This window comes from Pyricularia oryzae, chromosome 5 (genome assembly GCF_000002495.2).
Source record: "Pyricularia oryzae 70-15 chromosome 5, whole genome shotgun sequence".
In the NCBI taxonomy this organism is placed as follows: domain Eukaryota; kingdom Fungi; phylum Ascomycota; class Sordariomycetes; order Magnaporthales; family Pyriculariaceae; genus Pyricularia; species Pyricularia oryzae.
Genome location: NC_017852.1, coordinates 3,752,703 through 3,772,566, shown reverse-complemented (window position 1 = coordinate 3,772,566; position 19,864 = coordinate 3,752,703). Strand labels below are relative to the sequence as shown.

Genomic DNA, 19,864 nt, shown 5'->3' with positions numbered 1-19,864 from the left:
TGCGCACACCATCACCACGCCCCACGTGTTTGTTTGCTCGATCAAAAAACGGCACATCGAGTCGGAACGTGGTTTTCATGGTCCATCACGGTGAGATACCCGCGTTGAAAAAGAAAGAAAAAAAGAAAGCTGTACCTTCCAATGTAAGCGTCATCGGTATCCCGGTCAGATCCACCAATGAAAGTCCCCATGTTGCCTCTCCCTTTTGGGTCGACCGTAGGGACAGCTCTCTTACTCTGTAAAAGTCTATCTGGTCAAGTTGACGTCTAACTGACGATCGGGTATAGCTATGGGTAGCTAGAATACTACCTACCTGACTGCCACCACACTCGGACCGACTTTCCTATCCCGGCGAGCTCAACAATAACCATGTCTTTTGATGTTACCAGAGCTTTAGCTGCCCTGGCTTTGCCTGGATCAATCAGCTACATATATCCTACCGGCACGCACATTTGGTAGATCATGCCAGCCGATGACGGAGACATGACGCCCAACAACTGGGGAAGTCGACGGTGTAGACATGGAGCCGACCGCCGAAGCCGCATGCCAGGCTTGGCTCCAACCAATTAACCCGTCATGGCGAAATGGTGATGATCATGATCCTGTAATTGAATCTGACTTTTTGCGGTAAGTAAATCTATACAACCAGGAATCACAATGACCCGCACCATATTGCTTCAATCAACGGAGCCTCATCGGCAAATCCGGCATCTGGCATAGTTTGTCATGATTTGGAAACCCAGAGAAGTCGGGGTAGGAACACAAAAGGTATAAAGCATGCATCTCTGCTCGTTTATCCAGAAAACCAAGCAAGCCTCAGCAGTCCAGTTCGAAGCATATCCATCGGACCCTAAGAGACCTCGACAAGGGACCGAATAAATAATGGCTCCCAGAAGCACACTTCACTATGCCGGGCTTCTCGCCTTGGCTTCCGGCTCTTTGGCCATGCCTTATGTTTCCGAGGCTCAGACGACCGTTGTCTCGGAGGCGGCCATAACCCCACCCGTGGTGCCTCACACCAACGTGACCGGCCATGGCCCCTACACCGGCCCTTCACCGACCACAACCGGCGCCATCTCGACAAGCATCTTGGCATCAGCGGTCCCAGTCTTACCTCCCCCGGAGGATGCCTATGACTACCCGGCCGACGGAGAGCTCCACGGCGACCAGCCCGCGCCATACACCCCATCGGGTGGCATCTGGACCAACGGCAGTGCCCCCGTCTACCGCGTCATGAGCGACTTTGACTACCAGTCTCTGGCGCTGGCGCTGTACCAGGAGTGGATCGAGCTCGACCTCTTCCACTGGGGTCTGGCGACTTACTCGGACGAGGAGTTTGAGGAGCTCGGCCTGAACGGCGAGGCCCGCCACCTGATCCAGCACATGGCCGAGCAGGAGGTCGGCCACGCCACCGTCCTCACCAACATGCTCGGTGCCCAGGCCCCGCGCCAGTGCACCTACAACTACCCCGTGTCCAACCTCCGCGAGTACATCGACTTCAACCAGAAGCTGACCCGCTGGGGCGAGGCGGGAGTCTACGGCTTCCTGCCGCATCTCAACTCGGGGCCGGCCGCCCAGCTCCTGCTGCAGAGCATCACGGTCGAGGCGCGTCAGCAGATGGTCTTTAGGCAGTTCGAGGGCCTCTTCCCCATGCCCGAGTGGCACACGGTCGGCATCCCGCAGTCCTGGGCCTGGACGCTGCTGGCCCCTTATATCGCGAGCTGCCCGTGGAACCAGACCCGGCTGATCTGGCAAAACTTCCCCGCCCTGCACGTGCTGAACCAGCCGAACCCGTGGCGCATCGACGGCTCCAACGTCTGGAACGAGACGACAGGCGGCTGGGCCAACACGGCCGAGACGGCCAACATCACCGAGGAGGCGTCGTGCGTCAACGCGACCGACCCCCTGCAGGACTGCAACGCCGCCATCTCGCAGAACCGGTCCATCCCGCTGTCGTACGCGGGCCGACAGGTGTTTTTGCAGTGGGACGCCCCCGGCCAGCCGGTCGGGCCCAACAACAGCTACATCACGGCCACCGAGATCCACGAGCCCAAGTTCGCCGCCTGGGTGTCGCAGCTCAACGTGACGTACTCGCCGCTGCTCAACGTCAGCCTCGAGGACCGCACCGCCTACACCATACAGCCAAACGTGTCGACCTGGGAGGGCGACCCGGCCGTCAACTCGACCATGTTCATCGCGCTGACCGACGCCGACGTCTACGTCACGCCGGCCAACCTGACCATGCTGAACCCGCACGTCGCTGCTTTGGCTGTGTACCAGGCTGGCTGAGGGGTTGTGTTTTTGATACCCATTTGTTTTGCCCCGTTGGTGTGTTGTGGCAGATGTGTACCTTTTTTTGTATGTTGAGAAGTGGTTTGAGTAGTCTTGTTGAGGATGGTTGGGGATGTGTGAATAGTTTGTCTTAATTATAATTCTCGGGGAAGTTTTTAACGAACAAGATTTCACAGAAATTATGCAACTCGAGGTGTTTTTGTGTAATTGTGTTACCTCGTTGAACTGTTGCAAGGCACCTATATACAGGAGAGTTGATGCTGTACAATGTGAGAGTTCACCACTGTGAAGTTGCACGAACGATCTGTAACATGGACGCGTGAAATATAAAACTGGTCGCCAAGCCGGGAGCAGGACACAATGACATCTGTTCGCGGCGGCGCACTTATGGCTTGTTGATATTTGCCTGGAGTTTTGTGTATTCTTGCGAGCTTGTCTCACGTTGGCAGGGACCCCCGCCAAATACAGTTTCAGTTACAGTTAGTATGTGCAACAGATCAATCTGCATATTGTCTGTAAATTAGATTTTTGTGTACAAATTCCTCTGTACAACACCGCAGTGGATTGAATCCTGTACGCTTGCTATTGCGCAGAACAAATCGAAGAAAAAGCAACAAGTCTAATGTATGTGGGGGACCATATTGACATTCTCAAACCATACAACTATCCCAATTAACCTGATCGTTTTCGTAGAGTGTTGCGGAATATCGTGATTTTCGGATCCACTGTCAGCTCACAAAGCAACAACATGGACTTACTCTGAAAACAGCAAGGCATGTGTGGCGCAACGTTTGTGGTTCGATGGCCTGCCACTTTCCATCACGAAAGCTTGGCATTAGCTACGAGGCCAACGTAAAATGACATCCAAGGTCCGATGCGTGATACACAAATTGGCAAGCGTGCAGCAAGCCACCCCCGCATCCTAGGCGGTTCTTATTCTTTCCAGAAGAAAAGGCACAAAAGAAGCAAAAAAACAGCTCATCCTTCCAAACGCTTCAAGCGAAGCTCACCCCTCCCCTCACCTTGGCTCTAGACCATCTAGACTAATTACAGTGCTCCGCTAACTGTAAGCAGTGAATACGGACTGGGGGTTACCGCATCTGTGAAAAAGGGCTGACAGGGGGGAAGAGCAACAAACGGTGGGGTTTGGTCGGGAAGGGTGGGAACGCGGGGCAAGCTGTCCCCTAGCTCTACAGGTGGTCTTGGTCTTGGCCGTGCATGTTTTGTTGGGATCATGCATGCTTCCATCCCTCCTATTGATGTGTGAGTTCCATTGACTGGCTTGTACGAGCCTCCTGCACAGATGGAAAGAAAGAAGCGTACTTTTGGTTCTGTTTAGTCTACGTCATTGAACTTCGAAAAGATAGGTACCTAGGTACTTGGACTCAGTGGCAACACAGACGAGGGGTTTGGTCTGCATACCAGCAGTAGCTTCCGGTGCCGGCAAGCTAAGGCATTCTATTAGGACTAGATCTAGTTCTAGTTCTAGTCTAGGTGGTACAATCCAGGACCCTCCAATCCGGGGTTGATGTCATCCCATAACGGCCAAGAAGACCGTCAGGCTAGTCTACGTAGTAGTAGCTCATATGCACATCAGGCCCCTCTGAGGGTCTCTGTATGGGGCGAGCTTGCCGAGCTGCTTTTGTGGGTAATATGGGTTGATCGTTGCAGCTTGGCCTTGCTAGCATCATGACGCGTCAGGATATTTCGGATTTTGTACGTTGGATACGGCTTGACGGTTCTGTCTTTTTCCTTTTTTCGAGATTGAATTGTACGACACGGCTGGCCGAACGGGAGCTCGAGATTAGATCATGGGACGCAACAGTCCAGACCGGTTTGGCAACTTGTATAGGCATCACGATAACAGGAGCTGCTGCATGCCCCTCTGGATTTCGATCTCCAGCTGTCACTGCTATGAACGATGGCTTGCTGTAACGGCCATGGTAAACAACATGAACCAATTAAACTAGCATCGTGCGTGCAGCTCTCGAGTGGCGGTCAGCAGGGTAGAAAAAGGTGTGTTACATTAGATACAAACAGGGGATGGAGGCAATTCCTTCATCGGAGCTCTCGATGTAGGAACACATACTCTCGGTCTGCAGTATCTGTTCTGCGGCTGTCCAACCAGCTCCCTCAGGTAGCTCCGTAAAGGGACTTGAGCTTTGGCCTGAACCAATGCTAAGGTGTCCGTACTCACGTTGGGTTCTAGCTTAGGCACAGTAACTTAGTACATGCCTGCACCCACCCCCGGCCCCCACTCATCCCATCCCGCACAACCAGGTAGTACTCTCCCCGGAAGGTTGGGTCAGGCCCGACTGGCCAATCTTGACCACCAGGAGTGCACAAGACTCCTAATTCGGAAGGACCGGTGACGACGGTTGGTTTTCTCCTCCCACCTCGAGCTTTTGCAAGCTACCGTGGTTCTCGCACAAAACCCAATTTCTCTTCCTCCACCGAGGGGAAGCCCTTTTTCCAACCACTTCTTCTCTTCCAGTCTTCCTTTTCCCCCATCCGATCGTCAAATCCACTCCATCTTGTCTCTTGTCCGATTCCTGTTCTACTACGTACTTGTCAGAATACCATTTCGAGCTTTCCAAAGTTCTGTTATTTCATCCACGTTTCGTTCTATATACTACCAAAACACCATCAGGAGAAGGGCTTGAGACACGTCCGCAACCATGTCTCAGCCAACTCGTCAGTTCTCCACGGGCGCTTCGGCGCACCGTAGACGGCAGATGAGTACTGTCATCGAGAAGGAAGGTCACTTCGGCGTTGAGCTGACGGTAAGTTATTTCTGATTTCTCCCTTTTCGGTGCGCAAGCCAGGATCATCGCGCATAGCAGCTCGCCTGCTTCTATTTCTAGAGCATCGTGAAACTATGGACAGCCTTTCTTCTCCGTCACTTGGAGTTTTATGAGCTGCTCTCTTCCCCCTTAACCCCACTACACCCTCTTGCGGACAGGCCCGGTTCCTTGGGTTGGCCAAGGGAAATGCAGGCGATAAATCACTTTTGTGCTTTATATTGTCTACGTACCATCTGTATCTCACCTTCACCAAAAATCAACGATTCCTTAAAGCATGCCTCTTTATCCTGCACAGACATTACCCAATAGTCCAAGGTACAGCAGCTGACTTGAATAACACAGACCCTCTTCTTGGGCATCTCGGCAGTCTTTGCCGATGACCATACTGCAGTCGTGGCCCTAGCCATTCATGACACTACTTACCTCATTGACTTCTCAGTCAAGCATATTGTGCTTGATGATGCGTTCAAGATTGGTGAGGATGTCATCTCTGACTTTGTGATCGCGTCGGTTAAGGAGTATGAACGTGAGAACTTTGCCAAGTTCATTGGTGCGGGTCTACCCATGACTCTCAAGTACATGAGTCCTACCATCTGCTCCCGCCTGTGGCTCGAGACAGACATCGTTCCCATCGTCATTCGCCCCGACGATGAACACAAGGAAAAGACTTTCTGGGACGCCAAGCGTGTGGATGAGCAGGCCGACTCGATGGCTCGCAAGTGCATCATGTAAGTTCTTTATCCAAATCTGATACAGCAACTGCATAACTTTATGGGCACTGTTCTCACACAAGACTCTCATCAGGCACTTTGGACCCTCTCTGGCGCCTTTGCTACACGTTGGTTTTCGTGGAATTGTTCAGACCGATGCTGGCTTCCGAGCCCCCATCAACACCATCCAGAACAACAGGGACGTCTGTTCTGCTGCATCCTGGGAAACCATGCTCACATATGCTAAGAAACTGCGTGGAAACAAGACGAAGGTAGCCTTCTTCAGCAGCACCCCTCAAGGCGGCGGCGTAGCTCTCATGCGACACGCCCTTGTGCGATTTTCGCGCCTGATGGGTGTTGACCTGACTTGGTATGGTACGTATATCAACTGGTTTTTCTCAAGCCTGAACTACAGTATTCCCCTTATCATACCTCTCAAGAAATGGCAAGCTCTGACAATGGTTGTTCATTACAAACAGTGCCAAAGCCTCGTCCGGGTGTCTTCAGGATCACAAAGAACATTCACAACATCCTTCAGGGTGTTAGCCATCCTGACCAGAGAATCTCCTCCGATGAGATGGCTGCCATCATCGACTGGATTTCCGACAATGCACAGCGCTACTGGTTTTCTGAGGGTGGCCCTCTGCGTCCTGCATCAGAGGGCGGTGCTGATGTGGTTATCGTGAGTACCTGATGTAGAATAAGGTACGATGGCCAAGAATATCTCTAACATTGCTTGTTCCTTTAGATCGATGACCCCCAAATGCCTGGTCTCATTCCAATGATCAAGAGGTTGACCCCAGACCGTCCTGTGCTCTATCGCTCGCACATTCAAATACGCAGCGATCTGGTGGCAATTTCTGGCTCTCCTCAGGCAGAGGTCTGGGATTTCCTGTGGAGCAACATCAAAGGTGCCGACATGTTCATCAGCCACCCCATCCCAATCTTTGTTCCCCACAACGTCCCACGCGAGAAGGTTGTATACTTCCCTGCCACAACAGATTGGCTCGATGGCCTGAACAAGCCGCTTAGCCGTTGGGACGCTGGCTACTATGGCCATCTTTACAACGTGGCCGCCCACTCTCAGCGTCAGACCGAGCTTAACTGGCCGGCCCGCAAGTACATCGTCCAGGTTGCTCGCTTCGACCCTGCAAAGGGTATTCCCACCGTTATCGACTCTTATGCCGAGTTCCGTCGCCGCTGCGAGAAGGAGGGTGTCACCGACATTCCTCAGCTGGTTGTCTGCGGCAATGGCTCGGTTGATGACCCTGATGCCTCAATGATCTACGATCAGACCATGACGCAGATGGAGACTCACTATCCCCACCTCATCAAGGATGTCAGCATCATGCGCCTTGAGCCCAATGATCAGCTCCTCAACACCATGATTGCCAATGCTCATGTTGTTCTGCAGCTTTCCACTCGCGAGGGTTTTGAGGTCAAGGTTTCGGAGGCGCTTCATGCTGGAAGGCCCGTTATTGCTACTTTGGCTGGCGGCATCCCACTGCAGGTCAAGGACGGCATCAACGGATTCCTTGTCCAGCCTGGCGACTGGAAGACAGTGGCAGGGCACCTGATCAGTCTGTTCACTGACCACGAGCTTCATAAGAAGATGAGCCACGCTGCTGCTACTGGTGTTTCTGACGAGGTCGGCACCATTGGAAACGCCATTGGCTGGTACTACTTGGCTTCCAAGTGGAACGAGGTCGGTGTAGAAAAGAACGGCAAGGGTGGTCTCAGAGGAGACGAGAAATGGGTCAACGACATGGCTCGGGAGGAGGCTGGATTCCCGTACGTTCAGAACGAGAACCGCCTGCCGCGACACTTCACACAGGTCAAGAAGCTGCCAGTCCAGACAGCCTAAAGCAGATCCCCAAACTGTCACTGGCAACTGTGAACCATCGCCGGTAAATCAGGCGAAGCTGAGGCTTGACCATCTTCGTTTGTCTCTTAGACATCACAAGTCTTTTTCCTGCCTTTGATCTTTGATGACTCGAGTATTTGACCTTTTAGTGTGGCAAGGTTTCTGTCAGGTGTTCTGGTCCAACGCCATACATTAACTCCCTCAAAAAGTGTCTTTGTTTCTCGCGATGATTTCTGTCATGACGATTTTAAAAGCTCTTCAATAATGACCTTTCACGCTGATTTCTAATTTTCGTTGCGATGCCTTTACTTCGACTACTTCCTTCCACTTACGGACTTTCACTCTGACATTGTTCTATGCGCCCGTCACCCTCATGGGCCGCTCCTAAATCTCTACTCAGAACTTTTTGTTCACTTCTCCATCACAGGCAATGTGCTGATTATTGTATCTTTGAGACAATTTGGGATGGTAGCTTCAACCTACTCAGAAAACCTCCACCCAAGCACATTAGCACGGCTGTCTACTTGCAGACACAAATCTCTACTCAGAAGTTTTGCGATGGATTTCAACAGGAAAGCTTGCGGGGACTTTCAATTAATACTGGCAACAACTATATAATGGAAATGAATGTGGCTTAATCGGTCAAAGACGGGGGAGATCTGATTCATCTCTGTAATACTGCGGAGGTGGGATCATTCAAGATCTTCTTTGTTCCCATGACTGCCCGGCTTAGGTAGTTGCAATAAACGCTGACTCTAACATTTGGTACCTAAGACACAAGTACATATGAAACGCTGAGCTAACGACCCACCCATCAGAAGACCCATTGCTTTCTGTACTAGACCTAGTGCCGGGTTCCTTTAATGATGAACTGGCAGACAGTACCAAGTATATCCGGATACAACAAGATGGTTGACTCAGATTGATATCACACTAAGACCTGTGAACATAGAAAAGAATCTTCAGCCACTGTTGGCACCAACAAGCAGGGTCCTCGGCAAGAAAGGTTGACTTGTTTTGCTGTCACGAGGACCTTCGAGATAGCGACACATATCAGCAACTCTGGCAGAGCCGGTCGACTTGTCTGTTTGCTGAGGCTCGCTCAGGCAAGCTGTGAAGCTTCTCTTTGTAGGGCTGCTGCCTAACGACAAGTATCGAGGCCTCTTGAGCAGTAGTTGCTTGCATGGCTGGAAGTACAAAGGAAAACATGATCTTTGGGTATTCGAAGAGGCACCGACACAGCAGTTCCCGAATGCTCGAGAGAAAAGGTGGGCCTTGTGTTTGCCACGCTTGTGTTGTTTTTCTTGCGGTGGTGGGCCAGAGCATGGAAGGCTGCTGGATCGGCCGAGCTGCTGTCGCGGCGTGACTTGATTTTGCTGAGCGTGTAGTGATTTCTGATTTTGATCATGGAATGTGAGGGGGCTGTACATGGGGCTTCTTGTTCGTCGTGGCTGAAAACGCGGCCTCGAGATTCTCATTCCGAGAAAGTGATTGTTCTCAAGTAGAAGTTGGCTTGAGGGGCTATAACTACAGGGAGGGGATGTTTTATGGGCGATGGGGGACAGGAGATTCGCGGGACTGGCCTCGAAGTGCACCAGTTTTCTTTTTTTGTGGTGTCTTGGTGTTTCGGCGGTCTCATCCGCGGGTAGTTTTCTTTTCCTGATCGCCTCGTGCCCAGTATACTTGCTTTGGTCTTGACCGGCGAGGGACCTGGGGAAAGCAAAGTCCCCGATGTGCCGCTTGTGCCTGAGGCGCCCTGGCGACTAGATCTGGGCGCTGTTGTGCGACGAAGTCGGGGTGTCGGTGTCGGCAAAGGTCTCGGGCTGGCCCGGAGCCTCGGCGGCCGGGAGGCTGTCCGGGCGGTAACTTGCAAGCCTAGAAGGCCAGTCTCTGAGCTCCCGGACGGCCTGCATGGTGGCATCCAACTCGCGGACCATCTCGTCCCTGTCGAATCTTGGACCGACCCGGCCGGGCGAGGCGACTGGGAAGCTCATCCAGAGATCGCGTTCTCTGTCAAGGCTGTACAAGAGATCGTTCATGAGCTGCGCTTGGGCGGAATAGTGCTCAGCCACGAGAAGGTCCCAAGCCAAACGCGACGCCATCAGGTGCACGCCTGGGGCAGCCTGTGCATCGGGAGGGTTGTGGTCCATGTGGGAGTCGTCGGTGCTCGACGTGCCGGCGTCGCTTGGGCAGGTCGACGAGCTGCTGCTGCTGTTGTCAGACGAGCAGGAGGCGTTGTCGTCGCCGTCGTCGTAGTCTTCCTCGACCTCGGGAAAGATGGCAAAGACCCAGTCTCCCATCTCGTCGTTCATGTTGAGACCCTCAATCGATGTCATGTTGACGATAGAAATCGGCTTCTTTTTGTAGATAGTGAATGAAAGATTGATGCGCAAAGGAGTGCTGGTGAATTATCTTTCATGCAAACTTTTGTGGTGTTTGTGGCTAGATTGGAGTGAACGTTTCGTTGTGGGTAGAAAAGGTTGACATCCGCCTCAGCTTGTTTGTCACTTTTAGAGGCGCTGCACACCGTGTGTCTTTCTCCTTTCAGCATGAGCTACGGGGCACTGTTTGCAAACACTGTCTAGAGAAGGAACCACGGCCATATTCCTTCCTGACTGGACTGCCTTTCTGTCCTGTCTGCTGAAGGCGAGAGCAACAAAGAAACACAAACAGCTGCTGCGCTCGAAGCAGGTTAAATCGGGCTGCTAAAAAGGGAGTAAGTATCTAGAAGCCTTGATAGACAACCAGCACATTTTGAATAAAAGACACAAACATGATTATACACAGGAATAGCATTTTGCACCGAATTGTTTGAGTAAGATGCCTGTGTATTTGTTTACGTTACGAAGTCTCGGTAAAAGCAGAGCTTCACTGCCAGCAGTTGTGCCGCTAAAAGAACCATAGCTGCCTCCGCCAATGACCTTATTTCCCATCTAGAATCAGATATAATCGTCGCAAAGAAACGTCTCTGACCGAGCTGCGTAGTCCATAGCCCAGCGGAGGACGCCATCAACAAACTGGTCAAGTATCGCGGCCTTCTGGGCATCCTTGCTAAAGGTGACGGTGTCGGTCATCATCCAACGCCACTTGGGCAGAATGATGGAGATGAGGTCCTCGAGGTGGCCAGCCTTGCTGGCGATCACGGCGATGTTGTAGGTGAGCCTTCCTCTTGCCTCCAGTTCCTCCTCGTCGACGACAACGCACTCGTCGCTGTTTTTGTCTTGGTGCTCATCGCAGCAGGTCCAATCGCTCTCCGCGAGCTTCTCCTTGAGCGCCATGATCTCCGATAGAAGACGCATGTGCGGGATGTAGACCGTGAGCTGCAGGAGCTCATCGACGGTGAGGTAAGCTAAGGCGTCCGGTTCCATGGCTGCCGAGGGGTGCAGGGGCGACAGTGGGACCTCAAAGGTCTTGCTCTCGAGGGAGGAGCCGGGCTGAACAAAGTTGGTGATGTCGCGGGCAATGTCAAAGATCTCCTTCTCGAGGTTTAGGACGTGAGCTGCCGTCATGGTCAGGGATTGCATGGCGCCTTGCCAGTCGACGCGGGTGCTGAATGACTGGGTCGCTTGATCCCAGTCTGCGTCGGTGTCCGATGCGTCGTCGGGGGTCTGCTCGTCGCCTTGGACGGTGTCTTTATCATCGTCATCGCTCTCCAGAAAGAGGTTCTCGAACAAGACCTCATCTACTTCAGAGACCATGCTTTCGCTCTTCCTGCGGCCAGACTCCTCAAGCAAGCACTGCTTGCTGAGAACACTCGGCATGGTGGGCAAAGACATGGTGCGGAAGGTTTGATACTTAGCTTTGGTTGTCGATATCGAGACGTACAACGTGGTTTGAAGGCGTCGCAGGTCTTTAATATCGGTGAAGAAAAAGTTGGGTTTGGTTAGCGATAGAATTGGTGCTACAATGCCAACCAACAACCCAGCTCTTATATACGACAATTTCTAAAGTCGAAGCCCCCTAACAAAGAGCCTATCTCCATTTCCTTTCAAACAATGCTCATTGTCCAACTCGATAAAGAATTCATTCTAGATCTCGGGCCTTGGTAAGAACAAAGAAGCCAACAATGGAACCTCTTCTGCCTCCTCCTCTTGACAATCTGAGCCAAGCCCCGACAACCCTTCGGCCGCTGCTTTACCATTATCATTGTTGTTCTTTGTTTTTGTGACCGAGCCTCGGCCGAGGGCTATTGCTCAAAGTTCTGATGCGGATTATCAACGGCGCAACGACGAACATGACAGCAACACAAGGAGCCTGAGAGAATCATACAAACCACAACTCTGCGAATATTCTCCTTGCCCGCGGAGATGAGAAGAGGCTTTTGTCACCTGCTGCGCAGGTTTTCTACCACTTGTCATCTCTCAAGTTGTCAGATGTCCTCGCCTGTGGGATACGTCCTTGGCAATTATATTTAGACATCGTGATGAGGGTCGGAGACTATGGAAGGTTGCAGCACGATTTTTGAGGCTGAAATGTAGTCATCGCGTGGTGGTGTTCCCCATGCGTCACAAATGGGCTGACAGGGAGGCCATGTATTTTTGGCGTGGGCGACAAGAAAACCCCAGATGCTGACCGGACATCCGTTACACGTGGAGGCCTTGGCATTTCGTCATGTTCTAGAACGTCCCCAAGGTATGCATATACAGACCTTTACAAACAATGCAGCGGCGCGGCCCCGATAGCTGGATATCTTACGCACGGAGTATGTGCACTATGGGCAAAGTTGGGTAAACAAACAAACAGTAGCGGTTTTTTATGAGACGAAATACCTTTCGTACTTCGTAAACAAATGCCGAGAAAAGAGCGGGGCTCATGCAAGCGAGCAATAGCAGACTGCCAGCTAATAATCGTACCACCCAAGCCACCCAGAGCAAACCGGAGCAAAGCCGAACGCTTTCGCCGGGGGCTTACAAATCGCGGCTCTTTTAATGGCTTTTTTTTTCAAGGGCCTTATAGTGGGCCAGCCGGCGGGCAAATCGCCTGCCAAGCCCGAACCATTCCGCACCTACATTGCGCTGCAGTGGGCATCAGACCAAAAACGCAGGGTCTAGGGGCCTAAATTTATCCCGACAAAGGACCTAAAGCAAGGGTTGCGGTACGAACCACCAGTAGTGTTCACCTACCACAAACCTGCCAGCAATCGTCGTCCAAATTATGGATGTCAACCCAGGAAAGCACCTGACAAGACGGGCAATCCCGCCGCGGAGAATGCTATTTTTTTTTTCTCGTCTTTGTAATTACAACACAGGGTATAGACTCACCACTTGTCGTTTGCGGCATTTTAAGCTTACCAAACCAAGACAGCTGAGAACATAGAGCTTACGTCCCCAAGTGCACAGGCACATAGTAACTGCAATACCAGCAAAAGGCATCGTACGAGTCACGACTTCAGCCTCCTACCGAGAGAACATACACTTATGTAACATTTCGTCGATACAAAGCACTGCTAGTGGTAAAAGTCGGACGAGGTGTACAGTCAGCCATGGACAAGCTTTGAGCATCTCCGCTTCTCCGCCGACAGCAAGATAGACCCTCTTCTGCAGCTGCGTCTGGGTCGGGATGAAGCTCCATGACGTGCCAGGCTTTAAATACTGGGGATGTCCCCAGTATTGAGACGACATCGGCCTGTCATGAGGATATCATCATAGTCACCGATAAAAGCTACAAAGCTACGCCGAAACTCAAACTCACCGTACCTTGATTTCGATTTTCCTTTATCACATACAACAAAAGAAACCATGTCGGCAGTCAGGGACAAGCAACAACCAGACGCCGCCCCAGCAGCCGCAGCAGCCGGGAACAAGCCAGCCCCCTCGATAACGCCCGAGCAGGTTGCCGTCGTCAAGTCCACGGCACCGGTGCTCAAGGAGCACGGCGTGACCATCACTACCGTGTTTTACAAAAACATGATCGACGCGCACCCGGAGCTGCACAACGTCTTCAGCACCACCAGCCAGGCGACGGGGGCGCAGCCGCGGGCCCTGGCCAGCGCCGTGCTCGCCTACGCCACCCACATCGACGACCTGGCAAGGCTCTCGCACGCCGTCAGCCGCATCGCCCACAAGCACGTGTCGCTGCACATCACGCCGGACCAGTACGACATTGTCGGCAAGTACCTGATCGAGGCCATCGGGCAGGTGCTGGGGGACGCCGCCACGCCCGAAATCGTCGCCGCGTGGATCGCCGCGTACGGCGTCCTCGCCGACGTCTTCATCGGCGTCGAGGGCAAAATGTACCAGGAGCACAGCGACTGGCTGGGTTTCCGCAAGTTCAGGGTCCTGCGCAAGGAGGCCGAGGCCGAGTCCATCACCTCCTTCTACCTGGCGCCCTCGGACGGCAAGACGCCGCTCCCGCGGTTCCTGCCGGGCCAGTACGTGAGCGTGCAGCTCTTCGTCCCGGAGCTGGGGTACCTGCAGAGCCGGCAGTACAGCCTGAGCGAGGGGTACCGCAAGGGCGGCGAGCACTACAGGATCAGCGTCAAGCGCGAGGAGGGCGTCGAGGTCGGCGCGCCCGGCATCATCAGCAACATGCTGCACGACAAGATCAGCGTCGGCGACGAGGTCGAGGTCTCGCACCCGCAGGGCGAGTTCTTTGTCGACCCGGCCGACGCGACCAAGGCTGGCGCGCCGCTCGTCCTGCTGTCGGCCGGCGTCGGCGCCACCCCGCTGCTCTCCATCCTCGAGAGCGTGACCGTGGCCGACGGCGGCGTCCCGGCCCCGGCGGCCACCAGGCCCGTGTCGTGGATCCACGCATCGCGCTCCCGCGCCCAGCGGCCGTTTGAGACGCGCGTGGCCGAGATCCAAAAGACGGTGGGCGAGGAGCGGCTGCGGAGCAGGCTGTTCCTGGGCAAGATCGACGCGGAAAAGGACGTCGCCAACCAGCACTTTCACTTTGGCGGCGGCAGGATGGACCTCGACAAGCTGGACGCGGACAGGGACCTGCACACCTCGGACGCCAGGGCCGAGTACTACCTCTGCGGGCCCGAGGCCTGGATGCTGGACACGAGGGAGAAGCTGGAGCAGATGGGCGTGGCGCACGAGAGGATCCACCTTGAGCTGTTCGCCACGGGTGACGTCCAGTAACAAGGGTGGCAAACAATTTTTTGCGTTACTGTGTGTGTTTGTGTGCGCTTGCGTGGTGCACGTTGTCTTTTATCATGTCTCTGTGTTCTCCGGAGGCTATAGAAGGAGAGATGCAGGGACTATACGGAGCCAGGAACGAACAGTGTATTTGTCGGTGCGGGTTTAGTTTGGCGCAGGGGAGTTGTAATTCTTTTTTCTTCTTCTTTTATTTATGGGCAACTCTTAGAAAGATAAATCTGTAGGCCTTTACTGGGAAATCAGGAACTTGCTTCTTTTGCCGCTCTCTCCACACATGGAGCTATTCACGGGGGCAAAGACGAACTTGCTCACGTTCTATCCACCTGACCTGCCATCACGATCTCACTGGAAAAGAAAAAACCGTCAGCATCGGCGAATCGCCTGAGACATTCAGGGCCTGTGGCATTTTGACTAATCGGCGAGGCGATTTCGCAATCTGCCAGAAGCACGAGGTAGACTTCTGTCTCGGCGTCCTTGTGCGAGAGCGTCATGTAAAGCCAAACTGTAGACCTCCCCGACCGGGGGACGTAACCCGAGCTCTTGACAGACTCTGGCATGTGCCTCAGTGCCTTTCATCCTTGAGGCCAGCATATGCCACACAAGGTCCAATTTATCTCGTAAGACCAGACGCCGAGCTGCACAAGTGCTACATGCTCCTGACAGCCCGGGCAGTTGGCCGTAACCGGACCTTCCGCTTTCCTTGTCTTTGACAAAAAAAGGGGGCAGAGAGGCGTGTGGTTTTTCTATGAATGAGCAACAAAGCGGTCCCCTTTTGTCGACTGCGCCATCGAGTCTGCAGCGTGCACAAGAGCCGAGACATGCTTAATCCAGATCCCGCAACCGAACAAAATCCTCGCCTATCAGCGCTGGCAGCCTGCTGCAGTCGTGGAACGCTCTATGCAGCTCCCCGAAGGGTGACGGCACTGTCAAGCTTGGTGAAGGTGCGCAAAGCTTTGACAGCGGTTTTCCCGGGTCATTCTGTTGTGGTGTCACGGTAATAATATCTGTGTAGTTTGGTGAAGTCAGCACCAAGACATTGACTACAGCAGCGGGGTGGTGACTTCTGTTGGCTCGACTGAGCCCCAGTTGAATGCGAAAATGTTGCTATGTATGCCAGTCGGTATAAACTCCAAGCCTGGTGGAACGAAGCCTGCGATCCGTGCTTCGATGAATCGCAGTTGGACGGCTTCGACAGCGGTCAAGGGGTCCTTGACTATTGCAAGTTTAATTTCCAGCTCTTGGTGTTTTTCTTCTCAGAGGCACCAGTGATGATGAGATGATTGTGGACTGTCTGGCTTCTTGCAGTTGGCTCTCCATCGGGGAGTACGGAGTCGGAGATAAGGATGTAGCTTTCTTGCTGAACTAGGTTTTGAGACCATTTTGTGGATTGTTTCGTTGTCTGGGCACGATGTGGAGGCAAGGAAGTCTAGATGAGTCTTGTGAAATGTTAGCATAACCTGATACTGAACCGGGAGCCTGTTACATGCAAGAAGAGGCTCCGGTCCCAAGCATGTTCATGTTAGGGGATCAGATCTTGTTACCAGACCACTATGGCCCCTAGGTCTTCGCGACGTCGACACTCTGCGATTCGAACCTAATGTATTGACTGCTTTCCATTAAATGGTTCCAAATCGTCTGAATTCCGTTGTACAACATGTGGTATTTGATGGATATTATAGCCGAATCATCATAGAGGACCGGTCATACAGCCTTGGTCATGTTACCTAGAGATGTGGTTCCACGTTTCACGGGATCAGATCTGCCGGCTGTCAATATGTAAGCGTACAGATACCTGGCTGATAGGACAAAGGTATGCAGCAAAAGGACATACCCGCGGTGCAACACAAGATTGGTTTTCAAAAATAGTGTAGCTGCATGCTAAAACTTCCTGCCCCCCAACAGCGCCTATTGATCTAGATGTCATGGTAGGGTTTTATATTGAAAGATTGAGCACCACGCCGGCAGCATGCTCAGGAATCGAAGGAAAAGGGCACAGTTCGACTTGGGAGAAAACACTCTTGTCTTGTCATTTTGATGTGCCACGAGTTCGTATTTCAATACCTGTGGGCGAGTAGCTGTCAGCATATGTTCTACTGTACGCAAGTATCGAAATTTTTTGAGTGATGTTGCAAAGTAGTAGTGACAGAGGAGAGTCCAGGGAGCGAATGGTGATCAACTGGGCGCACCCTATGCTGCCTCCCCTACAGAAAACGGATCTGACCTGGACTGTCGAAATATATTATCAATATAACTCAAAAGGCTTAAATACCAAGGGAAGCTGGTGATTGGCCCCAGTATCGCTTGATGAGGCTGGGACGGTTGACTTCCGCTTTCAAGCCTGTAAATTATTGCGATTTTAGATGGTAAGCTTCCCGTAGCACAAGACCTTGCCCTCTTGGGCTAGTCTGCCCGTTCTTTAGTGTTACTTGATCCACGGAGTACTTGGATAAGAAGATTTCGATTCCGTCGTGCCAGGCTGAGTATCCCAACATTTGTTATCTGTAGAGAGGGTGCTCTCTCTGCATACACGATGATGACAGACGTGACCAAAGCTGCGATGGAGCGAGATCCCGCGGGCGGAAGCCTGCATAATCCTGGGGTGTTCTCCACTCTCGTGTCAATCACACTCAGTCGCTGACTGCTCTTGGTATACAGCAAAGGTTGCGCAGTATACTGTGATGAACCGTGAAACATTGTTTATGGTCGAGTCGTTGGGAAGTTTTCTACTCCTGTTTATTCCCGTAGTTTAGCCACGGAGAGACGCACAATGCAGCAGGGATGGGCCCGGTATAGTAAGACGACAGGAGAGGAATACCTAGGTAGGGTGTACATGCAGGAACTGCAAGCGTCAGCAAGTGCAGTCATTGTCCCTGGAATGTCACCTTGGTACAGAAAGTATAGTTTAGAAGCGGTTTTAAGCAAGGTAGCATGGCCTTTGAAGCACGACCAATGGGGGTGGAATCTCGAGTAACTCACATATAACAACATCCTGGGAGACAACGTGATGACGCTGACGCCACCCGCCAGAGAATAATTTATGGATCGAACATGTATTCAGAGAAGCCGGTCCAGCTTCGACGACAGCCAAAGTGCTACCGCTCGCCAGTTAGCGAGATCAAGCATCGCGAGCTTGCCTTCGCCTGTGGCCGGCTTGTCGCATTCCCTGCAAAGTTGCGCCTCCCGGTAAGCTTAAGCGTACCGACGGTAAACGGCTTGACGGATAGAATAAAGCTGCGGGTCGCCCGGTCGAGTGTGACATTTGGTGGAGATGTACCTGTACTCGCTAGATTAGTTGACCTCGGGCTTCAGCGAGCCGAGCTTGTTGCTTGGATTGGAAAAAGGATGGCATGCGTGTGGTATCTCCCATGAGATGGAACAAGACACAAAACCAACAATAATTAGTCCCAGAAGCGCCCATCAGTACGTACCTTCCCAAGGCAAGGGCAGAAGTTAGGCGGGCAAGCACATGGTGGTGTGGTAGGTTGTTGCACGTGATTTACGAAGAGGAGCAAAAGCAACTGTGATTGGCAACCCATCGAAGAAGAGGACCCACTGTTGACGACGACGTTTCTGTTCATGATGTACCTACTCGTTCCTGCTCGGCCTTTTGTCGCCAGGTGAATGAAGGGAGTGACCTGGAAAATACCCGAGGTGGCTTGCATAGGGCTTGCCCTCTTTATGGGAAGGCCTTCGTTACAAAATCTGAGCAGTTCCCTCTCCGTAACAAGTCGATTGCCACTTCATTCAGAGCGTGGTCACCAAGGTACCTTTTGGTAGGCATTCCAGCCAAAGTTCCAAGACCCGGATCTGGAAATGTTACCCAAGGTACCTTGCCCAGCCAGAACTGTGGTTGCAGGGAGTGTAAGATTGTGCTGTGACAGGGTGCGCCAACCTGACCTACTATAGAACACCCTCGGGTAGCTGTCGTGGACTGTATCGCCGCTGGATTACCAGAGGGAAGCCAAAAGACATCACATCAACAACGAAATTTCAATAAAAGGAAAGCATTCCTACGAGTCTGACATCCAATTGCACTATTGTGTACCTAGGTAGATATGTAAGGTAGTGAACATGGTGATAGAGGGGGAGCATATTTGGTTTTTTGGGGCCCCTTCTGTGCACTTGCAGCAAGCACACTGGAGCCAAAAGAGAAAGAAAATGTACTCAGTATTCTGCATGCATTGTCTGTTTTCTCAAGATTATCAGAGCGTGTCAATACGAGTGGTGCTTACATGCACCCTAGTACAAAGCAAACAAAGGTACGCCCCATCAGACAATAGCATCGTCTTACGCAACGAACTTTGACAAACCCTTGAGATTCAGATCTAACGTGTCAAACATAGGTGCTTGGCAGCAGGATAGCTGCACATACAAGTCGCCCCACAATCATCAGTTGTCGGTCAATGTGTAAGGGCTCAAGTTACTATGGTAAGGTAAGGTAGCTACCATGCCCAATCACCCTCACTGGCGACATCTGACGTCTTCAGTACCTTCCTATTGGACCTTGCTGCTTTCATCCCATCATGCCTGTTTGCTTGTTAGCCCCTGGTTGACCGAACAACGTACCTCAACTAGGTAGGTATCTTTTCAGGGTAGGTGGGTAGGTAAACGGCATCTACTGCTTGAACCAACGCTTCCTCCTCCCCCTCCTCCCCCTCCGCTTCCACCCGGAGCAAACGATCAGGGTCCTGTGGGGCGGCATGGCCTTTTTCTACTTATCCTCGTCGTCATCCTTTTTTATTGACGCCAAACTGCGTGTGGGGCTCTGCCCTGAGCTTGCAAACAAAATTGCGTTGCATCAAATTCCTTTCCTTCCTACCTGCACTGGTCACCTTTCTCTTTTTTTTTCTTTCCTGCTCACCTTAACTTCATGTCCTCGTCAGAAAATCTTTTCCTTCTTCTTCACTCTCGACACCAACTTTCCTATCACCGTTGACTTTCCTCCTGCTTTCAACCATCAAACTTTTTCGTCACTTCCTGCTGGTTACCTTTCCCTTTACGATACCCAGACTTGCGTTGCCTTTATAGATTCTACGTATCTTTTCGGAGAAACATAAAGTAATTCACCTTCCTCATTGTCTTATATCTTGATCA

General features: G+C 52.2%; 6 protein-coding genes across 6 annotated transcripts; 3 read left to right on the top strand and 3 right to left on the bottom strand.

Moving 5' to 3' along the window:
* Positions 1–244: 244 nt before the first annotated feature.
* MGG_00194 (uncharacterized protein) lies at positions 245–2,527 on the top strand. The gene has a single exon (XM_003718875.1). It carries the CDS (start codon positions 883–885, stop codon positions 2,287–2,289), a length of 1,407 nt encoding a protein of 468 aa, XP_003718923.1. The 5' UTR covers positions 245–882; the 3' UTR covers positions 2,290–2,527.
* A 2,137-nt stretch (positions 2,528–4,664) lies between these two features.
* MGG_00195 (clock-controlled-9 protein) lies at positions 4,665–8,491 on the top strand. The gene is made up of 5 exons (XM_003718874.1): positions 4,665–5,075; positions 5,439–5,824; positions 5,901–6,181; positions 6,286–6,488; positions 6,555–8,491. Exons 1-5 carry the CDS (start codon positions 4,971–4,973, stop codon positions 7,668–7,670), a joined length of 2,091 nt encoding a protein of 696 aa, XP_003718922.1. The 5' UTR covers positions 4,665–4,970; the 3' UTR covers positions 7,671–8,491.
* An 875-nt stretch (positions 8,492–9,366) lies between these two features.
* MGG_17509 (uncharacterized protein) lies at positions 9,367–10,446 on the bottom strand. Its single transcript, XM_003718873.1, has one exon. It carries the CDS (start codon positions 10,004–10,006, stop codon positions 9,434–9,436), a length of 573 nt encoding a protein of 190 aa, XP_003718921.1. The 5' UTR covers positions 10,007–10,446; the 3' UTR covers positions 9,367–9,433.
* Positions 10,383–12,177, bottom strand: MGG_17508 (uncharacterized protein). Its single transcript, XM_003718872.1, has one exon. It carries the CDS (start codon positions 11,444–11,446, stop codon positions 10,610–10,612), a length of 837 nt encoding a protein of 278 aa, XP_003718920.1. The 5' UTR covers positions 11,447–12,177; the 3' UTR covers positions 10,383–10,609.
* A 1,082-nt stretch (positions 12,178–13,259) lies between these two features.
* On the top strand, positions 13,260–15,083 carry MGG_00198 (flavohemoglobin). The gene has a single exon (XM_003718871.1). It carries the CDS (start codon positions 13,409–13,411, stop codon positions 14,750–14,752), a length of 1,344 nt encoding a protein of 447 aa, XP_003718919.1. The 5' UTR covers positions 13,260–13,408; the 3' UTR covers positions 14,753–15,083.
* Positions 15,084–15,748: 665 nt separating this feature from the next.
* On the bottom strand, positions 15,749–18,551 carry MGG_17507 (uncharacterized protein; the record flags this gene model as incomplete). Its single annotated transcript, XM_003718870.1, has 7 exons — positions 15,749–16,196; positions 16,478–16,536; positions 17,040–17,108; positions 17,298–17,364; positions 17,537–17,609; positions 17,970–18,053; positions 18,538–18,551. The coding sequence occupies 7 exons, from the start codon at positions 18,549–18,551 to the stop codon at positions 15,984–15,986; spliced, it is 579 nt and encodes a 192-aa protein (XP_003718918.1). The 3' UTR covers positions 15,749–15,983.
* Positions 18,552–19,864: the final 1,313 nt, after the last annotated feature.

What these genes read in the sequence shown, in the direction of transcription:
- MGG_00194 (XM_003718875.1), top strand. Translation starts at nt 883, where the DNA reads ATGGCTCCCAGAAGCACACTTCACTATGCCGGGCTTCTCGCCTTGGCT.
- MGG_00195 (XM_003718874.1), top strand. Translation starts at nt 4,971, where the DNA reads ATGTCTCAGCCAACTCGTCAGTTCTCCACGGGCGCTTCGGCGCACCGT. An exon ending in ATGGCTCGCAAGTGCATCAT is followed by an intron (nt 5,825 to 5,900) that starts GTAAGTTCTTTA and finishes GACTCTCATCAG; the next exon opens with GCACTTTGGACCCTCTCTGG. An exon ending in TGTTGACCTGACTTGGTATG is followed by an intron (nt 6,182 to 6,285) that starts GTACGTATATCA and finishes CATTACAAACAG; the next exon opens with TGCCAAAGCCTCGTCCGGGT.
- MGG_17509 (XM_003718873.1), bottom strand. Translation starts at nt 10,006, where the DNA reads ATGACATCGATTGAGGGTCTCAACATGAACGACGAGATGGGAGACTGG.
- MGG_17508 (XM_003718872.1), bottom strand. Translation starts at nt 11,446, where the DNA reads ATGTCTTTGCCCACCATGCCGAGTGTTCTCAGCAAGCAGTGCTTGCTT.
- MGG_00198 (XM_003718871.1), top strand. Translation starts at nt 13,409, where the DNA reads ATGTCGGCAGTCAGGGACAAGCAACAACCAGACGCCGCCCCAGCAGCC.